General features: G+C 44.0%; 1 protein-coding gene and 1 long non-coding RNA gene across 2 annotated transcripts in view; one reads left to right on the top strand and one right to left on the bottom strand.

Annotated features, from left to right (window-relative positions):
• Positions 1–149: 149 nt before the first annotated feature.
• LOC127060047 (uncharacterized) lies at positions 150–12,099 on the top strand. Its single transcript, XR_007778585.1, has 3 exons — positions 150–229; positions 10,567–10,647; positions 11,977–12,099. It is a non-coding gene; the product is annotated as an uncharacterized LOC127060047 (long non-coding RNA).
• SMPD3 (sphingomyelin phosphodiesterase 3) overlaps positions 4,063–13,957 on the bottom strand; it is a 101,594-nt gene continuing 91,699 nt past the window's right edge. The window contains exons 7-8 of the mRNA XM_030227676.2: positions 9,381–9,543; positions 4,063–8,557 (exon numbers count right to left, since the gene is read on the bottom strand). Coding sequence (XP_030083536.1) covers positions 8,456–8,557; positions 9,381–9,543 — 265 coding nt within the window. The 3' untranslated portion in view covers positions 4,063–8,455. The remainder of the gene's footprint in view (positions 8,558–9,380; positions 9,544–13,957) is intronic.

Below are 13,957 nucleotides of genomic sequence, written 5' to 3'. Positions count from 1 at the left end.
ATTGTCAGCCCAGGCATCCAGGCCTGGACAAGGACCTGTTATACTGGGTGTGGAGCCCCTGCCCAGCCCTTGACCAGACCCAGTGTTTCTTCCTGCCAGTGTATAATAAATGCTGCATTTACAGCTTCTAATTTGCTCTGGCTTTGGAACAGAGCTGCAGCATGGTGAGGTTTCTGCAGTGAGGTGAGAGGACACTCAAGGTCAGCTGTGGGCAAAAGGATCTCACCAGGTGAGCACTGTGGGTTCAGAAGTGGCACAGAGTTTCAGGAACACTTTAAATGAAGTGTCTGCAGCATGAAGTCCTTCTTATGTGCTTATTGTGGACACAAGACAAGTTTGGTTAAAAGTCTGAGTTTGCTGTGGCTATAAAAACTTTGTTGGCAAATGTAGAGGAGAGGAATTAAATGTAACCAAGGAATAACAGAAAGTAGAGTTTTAAATACCTGTTTCATAAAGTCTGCTTTGGGGGCTGAGATAATGGACCAGGTTGCATACTGAGAATTAGTTTGTCTTGTGTGATACACCTTTCATTAGAAATATATTTAGCATAGTGCTTAGCACCATGCTAGGCCCAGGATTTTTGTTTGTTGGTGTCCTGCAGACCTTGCAGCTGCCTTTTGTTCCTTGATACCCTGGTGTCCTTACTAAGCAATATAAAACATTCTGTGTTGGTTTTGCTGGAGCTGGTGGAAGTGTGGCAATTGACCTCAGGAGAAGTGTTTTAAATACAAAGATCCAGCTGGATTTTGCTGGGTATTCAAAATTATGAATTGGCATTTAGGAGGTCTTTAAGAACCTGTGACAAAGAAGGTAACAATTATACCTAGGTTGGTCTGAAAAGTTAGTGAGGCATTACCCAAAGTGTAGCAGGGCTGGGTGTTCAAACTGAGAATCCTCTGCTCATTTAGGAGTTCACAAACCTCTTTATTGAGAAAAAAGGTACCTTGTTACTTTTGATGTGGAAAGATGTCATCTTCCCCTCATTGGGATGGGATCAGATACACTGGGGGATTTCAGGTTCTGAACTCCCACATGACACTACCAAGGTGTCAGAGGCTTCTGAGCAGACACTGCACCATGTGATGCTGTGGCAGCACTGGAAACTCCTTCAGTTGTTTAAATCCACAGAATCCCAGAAGTGGAATTTGATTGGAATGTGAGACCTTAAAGACCATCGAGTTCCAGCCCCCCTGTCATGGGCAGGCTGTCATTCCCTGGATCAGGTTGCTCAGGGTCTCATCCAACATAGCCTGGAACACTCCCAGGGATGGGACATTCCTGAATCCAGAACCTTAAGTTTGCAGTAGTATTGTTCTGGAATAAAGCAGTTCCTAGCCCAGCTGCATCCTGAGCTCTGTGTGGATCATCCTGCTCAGCATCTGTGGGTCCCAGGTCACATCTGTGGGGTCTGTCCCCCCTGCCCTGCTGACTCAATCCTTTGCAGGCAGCTCTGGCTCCCTGGTCTGACACTGCAGTGTCTTGGCCACCATCCTCTGTTTGGTCTCTCTGAGGCAGAAGGATTTATCGGTGAGTAGCTGATACAGTGGTCAATGTGTGTGTCTGGGAGGCAAATTCCATTTCAGCTGGGTGGGGAGCAGTCAGGGATATCAATATTCTGTGTCCTAATGGCAGCCCAGTGTTCAGGATCACATTCAGGTCCCCACTGAGCTCAGCACCCTCACACATCTTGTTGCTGGGATTTGGAAGGGTCAAATCATTTGCAAATAGGAATGGGACTTTTAAGGCTTTTGGTTGCTTTGGACAAAAACTGCTGTGGCTTGAGGAGCTTCAGCAGAGCTTGGCACAAACCCTGGTGATCAGCTGTAGTGGAACAGTGAAAGCTGGATGGAGCTTTAGGCTTTTGTTGCAATGTTTACAGAGGATATTCTGACACACATGCCTACCAAATACTGTGGCACATGAAGCACTTTGAAGTTATTCTGCTTGGTTTGGCTTCAGAGACATCAAGGGTTTACTTACAAAAGGGGAAAAGAAGGTTTGGCAGTGGTGGGCACTCTGAGTTGGTGAGAGGCTCCTGTGGGAGCAGCAGAAGGTGGAGCATCAGCTTCCAGACACTTCCAGAGGGGCAGAGCAAGCAGGTGCTGTTTTCTAGGAATCCCACCATTTACAGACAGGGGAGCCAGCTGAAAGCTGGTGTGGTAATAGGAATGTGGGGAAAATGTCCTTTATTTTGTGGTTCTATTCAATTATCTCATCCTTTAAAGCACACAGGAAATCTGTAGCATTCTTCTACTGTCATTAATCTCCTTTTCTGATTAGTTGTCCATGCAGATGTGATTCCTGGTACCACAGGGGAGGTACCAGTGGCTGAGCACAACCTCAGGAGTTCATGTGATCTGCTAAAGTATGAAATGTTTATCAGACTCAGGAAGGAGTTTTGAGGGTGTTTGGGAAGGAGGAATATGCATCCTGAGTTGAATGTAGATGGAGAGTCCATCTCTTCTGTAACTATTCTCAGATGTTTTTCCTTCCTCCTCCCATTTTCTTCTAATCTTCTAATCTTTCCTTCAATTAATGCATACTTCTTCCTGTCCACATGTAATGGTTGTAAGGAGCAGTGGTTAATCTACCATTATGTAAAATATGAGAACTGTTGTTCTCCTGCCAGTCCTTCTAGCAAGCCACACACCCTGATTTCACAAGTGGCTTCTTGGAGGCTTTCCTAAATGTTGGGGAAAGTGTGGAAGAAAATGGGCATGCAGGTTTAGGAGTGGTAGATGGGAAATCTGCAATAATCTTCTGAAAGGTCACGAAAATGCCACTTTAATTTGCTACAACAAAGAGAATTGCTACACCAAAGTATTGAATAGTCAAAGAAAAGGGCTACAAGAAGATTGGTTTTAGCAGCATTCTGAGCAGGAATTTCAGTGGGATAGGGAGGTTTGTGTTTCAGTAATTCTGCTTGGCCAAGAGAGTCTGTAAAACAGCCAAGGAGGCAGATGGCAGTGCTGTCCCAGTGCTGACCCACAGGCAGCTGTGGGCACGAGTTCATCACTGCAACTCCTGGCACAGGGAATCGGAAGGAGCTGCAGTTTTCTGTACTTGTTCTTGTAACTGTCTGCAATATGCAAATATCCAAGCAATTACTGTGTTTTTAACTTGTAGTTCCCAAGCACTTCATAGAAGGGAACCCACTCATGAGCTGCTCACATAATAACCAACTGCAGCAATGGGAAAATAGGTCAGGTATTGCAAGAGAGGCAGTCTAGGAATCTACCCCTGGAAAATCAAGTCTGTCAAAGTATAATGCAGTGGTAGCATCAGGATGCAGACAAAAATCACCTGTGCAGCAATGGAGAAAGCTGCAGAAAACATCTCTAAAGTCCTGTTTCACAGGATGGGGTGGGGCCTTCCTGAGGCAATGACAAGAAACTTGTGCACTGTCCTTTTTCTTGCTCATTTGCATGAAATCCACTGATTTCATCCTTTCTGCATGGAAAAAATAAATTCTTCAGGGAGGGGTTCCCTACTGGCTGCTATGGGAGTGTTTGGGAAGACTAAAGCAGTTAAATGGATTCTTTTCTCTTGACATTGTTCTGTTCAATCAGCAGTTGTGCACAGGGTATGATGTGTGGTTTTTGCCTTTGGCTGGGCAGCACAGGGATGAACAGCTGCTCTCCCTGAGCTCAGGGGCCAGGTCACTGCTGTGGTGCCCAGCTGTGCTCCTGCAGCCTGCCCTGTTCTGCCCCTGGGGCTGGGCTCCAGGGCAGGGCCGTGTCCCTAAAGCAGGGACATGGTGTGAGATGCACAGGGAGTGCTCTGCAGGAAGGTGCACCCCTGCAAAACTGCTCAGGGGGTCTGTGCAGGGGCTCTTGGGGCACTGGAGGGACTAAAAGGACTCATTTCTTTTATCCTGTGTTTTCTGCAAGTTCACTCCAACAGGTGTGGCACAGTGAGCTGTACTTGACCCACCCACCAGACTGTGATTTGGAGTCAGATCTGTGTTGGTGACATCAGACTCCACATCACAAAACCAGAGAAAGTGACAGCACAGAATCATTTGAGCCTTGAAATTTTATTATCTTGTTTGCATCAACCAGTTATTCCTTTCAGCACCAATAAAAGACAAAAACCCCTCCATATTGTTTAAAATACCTTGTTTTTATCAGGTCTGTGATTGTGGTTTTCTTGCAGGTAAAGAAACCAATGAAAATATTTAATTTTTTCCTTTTTTTTAATACATTTATAACAAAATGTCAGAAGGTGTGTGCTTACCATATAAAAACATTAGGTTCCAGAAGGATACAATACCGAAAAATCATTGAAATAAAAAAAGGTTATTCTTGTTACAGGACTTCTAAACCTCAGCAATAATACAAGTCTTTAAAAGCATCAAGATTATATTTAAAACAAAATGGCATGGAAAAGTGAGACCTTCAGTAACAATTTGACCCTCATAATGGATAAAATTGGGAGGTTTTCAAAGTGCTTGAATTGTATTTCTATCCTCATCCTGTAGTGCCAGGAGGAGGAAAAACTGTTTCATTTCTGAGCTGATGATATGTGCTGACACTGCTGTGCTGCTGTGTGAGCCAGGGCAGCTCACACACCAACCTGGGGACAGTCAGACTGGCTTCATCTGACCACCAAACAAAGGCCATTAAAAAAAACCCTTATTGGAATTGTGTGTTCCTTAAATCTTACTGCCTTACCCAACAAGTAGGCCTGAGGCTCTGGCCAGACTAACTGAGAGTGTTTCTGGGATAAAACTGTCAGGACACTGGCACAAGGCAGGCAAGCTCCTTCTGCAGCCAGCAGGACAGCCCTGCTTGGGCTGCAGGCTTCTCCTGGAGCCAGGCTCTGGCAGTTTCTGTCTGGGGGCTTTGGGCAGCTTCTGCCAAGTGTCCAGGCTGGGATGGAGTAAAACTGGGCACCACTGGAATGAGCCAAATGCCTTTCCCCCAGCATGAGGCTGGGTGTCCCTCCTTGGGCTCAGTGGCTCCAACTCCAGGGTGCATTTCTGAAGTGATCTAAAGTCACCAACTTTGTCAGCACCTGACACCTTCAAAACTCCTGGAAATGCTTGGATTTCAGGTCCTCTTTGGGCCTTTTGTTCACTTGTTCTAGAAGTGCTGTTGTAAAATGCAAACTGAACATGGGAAACAGAAGATGTTATTTAGATTTTATAAAAAGATTTCACTTCACCTGCAGTATCTCTGGTGAGGGGCAGGTAATAAACCAAGCACAGTCTTATTAGTCACTTCTTGGAGATGCCTGAAATCCCAGTACAAAGTGGGATAAGCATAGTAGAGTAAGCTTAACTTGATTTCTTTTAATAGTCTACTTGTAAATTGGGTCATGCTATCCATAAGCAAAGTAGGATTGACATCTGAAAAAGCTTTCCAGGGTTTGTTCTCCTGGGTGTGGTCTCTTTACCCCCAGCCCTGCCCTCCCCCCTTTATTTTTAATGCAAATATTTTATTCTATAGTGTCTGCCTAAGGCCTGTGATGATTGCTGTTGTGCCAGTACAGGCACTGTCTGAGTGGATTCTCTGTGGGGTGTTGGATGGGACTGTGGTGGCTGAGTGGTGTAGGCAAAACTCATTTTTCTCTGTCGTGGAAGGGGAAGCCTGTTCATTCCAGCTCACTGCTACAGACACTCTCTGACCCCTGCAAGCACTGCCAAGGCAGCAGAAGGCACAGGATCAATGCAAAAACCAAGGAGCATCTGCACAGTGGTGCCACAATGCTGAACCTCCCAGCATCGCTCCCTTGCAAAGCCACATCCCCAGGACAGTAAATGAGAACTACTTACACTGGTTAAATGTGTGTGCATTGTGTAAGAGAACATTATACAACCAGCCAGTTCTTGAGCACTGAGGAATTAGGAACATCAAAATCTAAACCAGTTTCCTTCAAATTTGAACAAACATTTCTCAACATATCTCAAAAAGTTGATGAAAGTGGCTGATTTTTCAGTCAGCACAGAGCCACAGAACAAATTTTAAAGTAATTTAGACCATGGTAGTTTTACTGTAAATAATGTAACATTGTTTGGCAGTAGTTTTGTGTTTGTATCCCACACAGTGTCAAATTCAGCTCCTGCAACTGATACTTGGTGAAATTGATATCAAATTTTAATTTACATTGTTAGGAAAACTATTAAAAATACCGTACCTTGTAGTTAGTCTTACTACTGAGAAATATCTGCTGGACAGCACACAAATTGCTACTGGTACTGTTTGGGTTTTTTAAAAAAGATTAATAAAATACAAGCAAGGTAGAAAACAGGATTAAAAAGCATTGGTTTGGGTACAAGTTTTTCTGAATTGACTGGAGCAGTAAGAAACCCGAAAAACACATTGCACATATGTGCACCCTCTGTATAAAGACAGACATACAAAGTGGGAAACTGGTGGTGCACTGGGGTAGTACACTACAGTCTCTGATTCTGTAAACTTGAATTCCTAATTTTATAAAAAGGGGAGCTGAGTCTGGTTCCATTTTTGAGTCCCCATGGGTTACACTTCAGACTACCCCTGGTTTGGCACAGTACACTTTTAAGAGGCAGTCTCTGCTGAAGGAACCCCAGGGCTGGAAAACGAGGCATAAAATGAGTCAAGACCAGGTGCTGAGGGAGAGTGTGAGCAGTGGCCTTGCTGCCTCCTTGGAATTAGCCAATACTGTTAGTCCTGTACTCTCATGACCACTACGAGTTTCTCTATTTGCAAAATCAGATCTAAGTACAAGTTCTGTTGGTTACTGTAGCTAAGTAAGCAAGTACCCGAAGCTGTGCAGACTGAGATTTCTAATTTAGATCTATTCTGATTTAGCTCAAGCTGATTCACAGCAAGTGTAAACTAAACCAAAACAAGAGCGTCCTCAGGAGTTTGTGGGCAGCATAACTAAAACAGGTTACTTAATGGAGTACATCTAACATTGGGTTAACTCTTCTTAACACGGGGAATTTGTAATGCAGGAGGAAATAAAACTAAACTAGAACAGGAAATAGGCAGAAGAAACTAAGTGAGGGTTAAAACAGAAGGGGTCTCATTGTTCTCCCAACAACACAAACCCTCTGAAATTAAATCCCTAAAAAATACCAAGTCTCATTATGGACCTGATTCTCAGGTTTTCATTATTTTTGTTAGGGTTACAGAGGCTGGATAGATCAGGTCATGGGGACAAGATGGCAGAGGGGAGCCCCACATTTGAGGAGCTTTAATGGAAAGAACTATGATTCAGGTGGCAAGACCCCCATTCAAGTCTGTGGGTGCACAACAAATGGATAATCCTGTCTCACAGACATCAAAACAGCCTCTGTTCCTGGGAAGCAGTTACCTAAGGGCAAGAGTCACAGTTCTATTCTTTACTCTCCTTCTGGCCACGTTCCACTTCCCCTTTAAGTGTACTGATTCCTTTAGAAAATGGTCAGGTTATTCTGCCTTATCAATCATACACTGTTCTACACCTTTTTCCCCCCAAATGTCACTTATTTTTATTTTTTACTCTATATCTAGCATGCATTTTACAATTCATTTCCCACTTCTAGCTAAGGCAGAATGTTGGCTCTGGTGTTACCAACGGTACTACAGGAATCTATTCACTCTACTGTAACATACATATCCCATACCATAATTCAGAACTGTCCCACACATGGGAAAGAAAGACATTACAGGGAAACTATTTCTTCTTAAGGGAATAGGTTGCATTTAGAAAGCTGAAGGCCTGATTCTGGAGTCATCATTCAGACAAAAGAGTTCATAATTTCAGTGGGAACACAGCTGGAATAAGGGTGGGACTGCGTTCTTGAAGTCTCAATTCCAAATCTTTTAATTATCCTTCAATCAGACAGGAAGATACCGGTCTGCAAATTGAAGAGAGTTGTTTGGTTTAAGGTCTACCTGTACTGACAGAAGGGTTTCCAGTCCCAGGAGGCTTTGGCTGGGCCTGCTCTGTGCCCTCCCTTGCCTGCTGCCAGGCTCCTCTGCCTGGTTCCTCTCGGTGCATGCAGTGCGGGCGCATGCGGCTGCAGCGAGCACGAACTACAACTGTCACAGGCTAAAGAAAGAGAAAAAGCTGCGGCTTCGTAGTCAGACAAAGAAATGATGCAAAAAACCATTGAGCAGCACTAACTCACAGACTAAGTACAAACTAGATTGTGCTATATATTAGTATAAAAACATGTTTTAGTAAGAATGGCACTGGTTCAGAAGGAATTAGGACTTCCATCTCGGTTCCCTTCGGTCCACAGTGAAAGCATTGTAGTACAGGCCTGCCCTGTTGCCTGAGCCACTTGTGACAGTGGCTTTTGGCCACAGCCCCTTCCATTTCTTCCCTTTTTAGATCCACATTGTTGGTACTTTCTGGGAGTAGCCCAGGTCAGGTCTGGTCATCTTTCCTAACGTGGCACCAGAATAGTTCATTCTTATCCTCTGATATTTTTGAAATATCATTTGTGTTTCCCTCTTTAATCCCTCCGAGCTGGTCAGTTTTAAGGGTCATCCTCTCCCGTGGACACCACGAGACGCATTGCTACTGGGAGGTGGTCAGTCAGGCCTGCCAGCTGGGTGATAAAGCTGAACTCTTCCACTTCCTGCAGAAGGAGAACAAAAGTAGGATAAGGAACTGAAAAAATCAGTCTGTCATTCCACACACCAGAACTCAGCCTCTTTGCACTACCTTAGTGTATTATAGAGTGTGGGAGCAGCCTGGCTGGCTGGGTGATGGGGAGCTGCCACCCAGGGCATGGCAGTGTGCTGCAGAGGGTGAGGTGAGCCACTCATGCAGCTGAGCTGGTCTGGATGAAATCTGTTGCACCTTTTCTTTCCATTTACAGTAACACCTCTGTTGTTCCAGACAGACTCGTCTGCAGTGCTGCAGTAGGTGATCCATGGGCAGGGTATGGTAAATATAGATGTGGATGAGCTCCTTGTTTTCATCATGGAACTCTGTAAGGCAAGGCCCTACACTAGGAAGCAGACTGCATCCTACAGTTCTCCCTCTGGGTATGCCCTCATGTCATCTTCTTCATACATATTGCAGAATTGTAACTTAGGTAGGGTTATATAGGCATAAAAGAACATCCTGACACTTGAAAACATTAAAAAATATTCAGATTGCAAGACAGGAAAAGCATCAGGAAAAACAGCTGGGCAAAAGCTTAAAAAGAGTCAAATCAAGGTTGGTTGGTTGTTTTAGAAGAGCAGTACATCTACCAGTGCTGCTGCTGGAATCCTCAAACTCAGCTTTGTTGTGTAGTAGCTTTACAAAAGTGGTACCTGCATGCAGAAGTGGAAAATAGCAAACAGCAGGTCCTCCCAGGAGTATGGGTGTTAATCCAAACAGAACAGGCTGCAGTGCCATTCAGAGAAGTGTGTAGTGCAAGTTACAGCCTTTTTGGCAACTCTGAAACTCACCACTTTCCACTCCAGGTAGAGACCTTCTTCTGTATAGAGCATATAGTCAATCCTCCTCCCATTTCCCTTCAGTGATGCCTTCCTCCCCTTCTGACTGGAACCATGGTTCTTGCTGGTGGGATAGACTAAGTATCCTTTCCTTCCTTCTTCACTTTCCAGCACCCTGTTTCATTACAAACACAAAGCAAGTTTTAGTGTTTAAGTGTTTGCTCATCCTGGCCATTTACGCCTTAGCCAGGGCTCTCTCCAGATCCCTGGTAAGGATAATCCCTGTCCCAAAGGACTGTTAAACCTGGAAAGCACATCCTTTTGCACATGTGACTTCCAGTATGAGGCTGCTCTAACTGCTGACAGTCTCTTCAAGCCTCATGGCAGGCTTGGTATCACTGGTGCTGCCCTAGAGCTCCCTTGAAGCCAGGAGAGCAAACACTGAGAGGGGAGCCTGCTCTCAGTGCTGTAAGGCAGCTCACAGCCCCTCTGCTGATTTCCAGTGTTGCTGAACCTGTCAGAGGAGGAAGTTGTTTCCTGGATTTCTTTAGTACAAGCCTGAGCACTTTGATACAAACCTCTCCATTCTGATCAGACCAACTCCTGAAATTACCAACATCCAGCCCTACAGACAGGGTATGGGTGAGAACTGATTTGCAGGAACCCCCATCTGGGCACATGGTGGGTGGTTTTGAGCAGGTATCAACATCAGATTACTTGTCTTGGATCCCAAGCTTTTCCTTCATTAGAAATGACAGCTTAATTTACTTTATTCCTGTCTGTGACACTGCAAACTCCTCCACATGGAGGAGTTACTCAGCAGGTGTGTTAGCACTGCCCTCCCACCTTGCAAGGAGATTACCCAGCCCAAGGCCACATACAGAACCACTCAAAACTGAGAATTGGTTTTCTAGGTACCAATCTTGTGTTCCAGGAAATGAGACGCTGCTCTCCCATTAAAATACTTATTTTGGGTTCTCAAACATTGCCTGTAGGTTTTAAGCAGCAGACTATTAAGGCCCCGAGCAACTCAATCTAACTTTGAACTGAGCCCAGCTTCGAACGTGACCTTGGACCTCACAGCCCACAAGGGTCCCTGACACTCTGTCCTTACAGTAATCCTGTGCTGTTCTGTGCTGGTTTGCTGCTGTGTTGGACTTTGAGGGAAACTTGTTTCAGCCTCCTGTGTTCTATTTAGAAGCTCTGCCAAAGGAGCAGCGAGGGGAACAGCCCCAGCCGTGCCGGGGATTGTGCCCAGGTGACATCAACTCCAACACAGGTGAGTGGCACAGCCCACACAGACAGGGGCTGCTCAGACTGGGGTTTTGCTCTATCTGCCTTAAAACACAAACTTTCAGAACCACCTCCTCAAAAATCTCCTTCTTTACTCACCTGCCCAGACCTGAGCTCAGGGCTCTGTGCTTTCCCTTGCAAGGGCTGATAATGCCATTAAGCTGCATCATCAACTGTTGCAGGAGAAACACTGAGCCATGGACTTGGGTCCTAGCAGGCACAAAGCCTTTAATTTCACCTTGGAGAAAAATAAGATCTTTTTGATCACCTGTTTTTTAAGACTTGACCTGGATGGGTTTTATGAGGCCGGGCTCGGGAATTTTTTTAATGCTCACATGTGGGACTACAGAATGGAGGAAAAACAAGGGAAAAGCACTCATGGTATGTTTTAATATGTGAGATTCAGATGGTTGCTTTGTCAGGTTTTGGGATTTTGGAAGGACCTGAATGGTGGCAGAAGGGAGCCAGCATTTGCTACAGCTGATTAGGTCTCAGTAGTGTTATAATCTCTAAGTTTGGGTCAATTGGAACATTTAAAGGTGTACTTTTTGTGCTGCAGCAGATAACAATGACAAAACTGATCATGTAGTCATTTGATCAGAACTTTTCTTTACTCCCCTTTGGACTTAGGGAGGTATTGAAGGTTCTTAGAACTTAGTGTAATCAGTTTATGAAAATAAACTTTCTTTTATGTGTTACTTGGTTTTAATAATATCTCACATTAAATTGCTTATTGTCTGCACCCCATTTTGATTCTCCAAAGAGCTCTTGCAAATGATTTACTTCCTTACATTGTTTTTCTAGGTTCAAGGAAGCAAGTTCTTTGATGGTGCTGACCTCTTTCAAAAATTGTATTTATATTTGGCAAAGCTAATTAAGTAAAAAACCAGAAGAAACTGCTGATTAGCTCTGCAGCACTACTGCAAAAAAAACTTATCTGCTTTAGTTTAAGACGTGAATTTGTTTCAGCTTCAGTTATGTCTTTTTAAAAGTCTGTGAGTGCAGGTATTCACTGGACTGCACAAGTGCTGATTGAAGGGATATATGAATGTCAAATACATGAGGGAAGCAAATTGTAAATGTGAATGCACGTGCTGCTGCTGAGAGCTTGCACCTCTCTGTGCACAGGGCTTTGCTGTTTGTCTCTCCAGGACAGCTGCTCAGCCACGCTGGCACTTAAACCCTGACATTTGGGGAACCTTTCTAATCATGAGTGAGCGCACCTACACCTCAGTTTTATCAGAATAACTGTCTTGATTCAGAGGATACAAAGAAGGGAGAATGAAATAATTGTAACTCTGTTTTTCCCTGGCAGGGTTTCAGTCCCAAATACCCCAGAGCTGGAGGGAGAAAGCCCCATCCCTGTGTTGGGTGCGGGGTGCTGGCCCAGCTGCAGCTGAGGAGCACCAAGAGCAGTGACTGCAAAGGAGCCAGAAAGCAAAACTCCCTCATCCCAGACCTCAAGGGACCAGCTCTCATTCTGGCCAGAAGCTCCTGAGCTAGGGAAGACTTTTCTCACTGGTATTGAAGCCTTTAGCCCAGAACTGTGAGCCCCCGACCAGCAGAGGAAAAAATTGCATTTAAATGTTTTCTTAGCTGTGCTGGAATGTGTTCTCCTAGGCCTGCCTCTGGTCAGGGTTCAGAGATAAAACTGGCTTTATTCCAGGGCTTAACTTAAAGGTGACAATCATCTCTGTGAGATGGGATTATTTGTGTGCATTTCTTGAAGCCTTTCTGAGCAGAAGCTTGTGTGGCTTCCAGGACTGTGGTAGGGCCCAAGTTGTTACATCTAGCTAATGAATTGCTTGATAATTATAAATGACTTGCTCATTACCTGTACCCAGTCTGTTGTTCTAGTCTGATGTTTTACATACACTGTGCTTAACACAAATGACATAGCTAGGAACGAGTTGTTCTGCTGCTTTTATGGCCTATTTATTTTAGTAATGTGAAATACCTAATTTTATTTATAAACCAGAGAAGAGTGCTGATGAAGAAATAATTCTCTGGATAGCTGACACTGCCAATTTAAGTGTCTGTAAAACTTTATCAAGGTTTATTACCGAAAAATTTGAGAATGGATGAATTCTAGGCAGTACCCTGCTTTGCTGTGTATGTGAACAATATCTGTTAGCTGGATAGTGCCCCACAGCCACTGTGCTGTCTAGCACTAAAATGGCTTTAAAGTCCAGATTCCATTAATTGCTTTACATTTCCTGGAATTTCCTTGCAAACTCCCTGTTTGCCAGTCCTTGCAGAGCCAGCAGGACAGGCTCCCTCAGCCTCTCATGGAAACCATGGCTCTCCAATGCATGAGCACTCCACAGAATGCACACATGCAGAGCTGCAGAAAGAGCCAGGGGGTTCACAGTCTCCTAGAGGGTTATTTCATCAGTGCAGAAGAACTATAACACACTGCAGAAAATTGAAAGCCAACTTAGCAGGCAAGAAGCCTCATGTACATTCTGCTCCCAGCACTCAAGGCTGTTTTTCAGTTGTCACAGCCAGAGGTGCTGTGCATGCCCAGAGGTAGCAGAAGCAATATTCTTAATTTGTTATTGATTATTTGATGGCTCCCTATTTAATCAGTCATGAATTTGCCAGTGGAACATAATTGCTGAACACCAGTAACTCTTCAGGGAATAAAACATAATACCCTAAAAGGAATTTTGTGACACATTGTCTGAAAAGGCCACTTTAAAACACAGGGTTTGTTTGGGCTTTGGTTTGCTTTGGTTTTCTTAGGGGATGAAGGGGATTAGGTTTTGTTTTGGTGTTTTGGTTTTTTTTTAAATGCCCCAAATCTGCTCTTAGAGGCATAAAATATAATGTTATACCCATAGATAGATTTGCATTAGCAAACTTGATTGTAGAGCCAAATTACCTTATTTTTGCTTTCCAGAAATCCCTTTCACATGTATTAAGGTTATGTTTTTAATGTGTAAATAGAAATGTCTGGAAAATTTGTAATGTCTCAAATATGCAAAGCAGGAATCACTGTAAAAAAAATTTATTTTGGTTGTAAACTAAAGCCAAACCTGATGCCTAGAATTCAAATTCTTTGTTCAAAACTGAAAGAAAACTTCAGTGTGTGGCCTGACATAATGCATTCAATGAAGTGTCCAGCTATGCCATGAAGTGTACTGTGCTTGGTGAGTAATTACATCAACCTCCTATAATGTACCATTTCCATTAGGTGTGTCAACAGAAACATCTGGACTGACTTCTTAATTTAAATAACTTTACCTCTGTAGCATATTTTGGTAATGCATAGTTAGAACACCTTTTATAGTTAG

This window comes from Serinus canaria, chromosome 11 (assembly GCF_022539315.1).
Source record: "Serinus canaria isolate serCan28SL12 chromosome 11, serCan2020, whole genome shotgun sequence".
Classification (NCBI taxonomy): Eukaryota; Metazoa; Chordata; class Aves; order Passeriformes; family Fringillidae; genus Serinus; species Serinus canaria.
The sequence above is the reverse complement of the archived record's forward strand: the minus strand, read 5'-3'. Positions and strand labels throughout refer to the sequence as shown.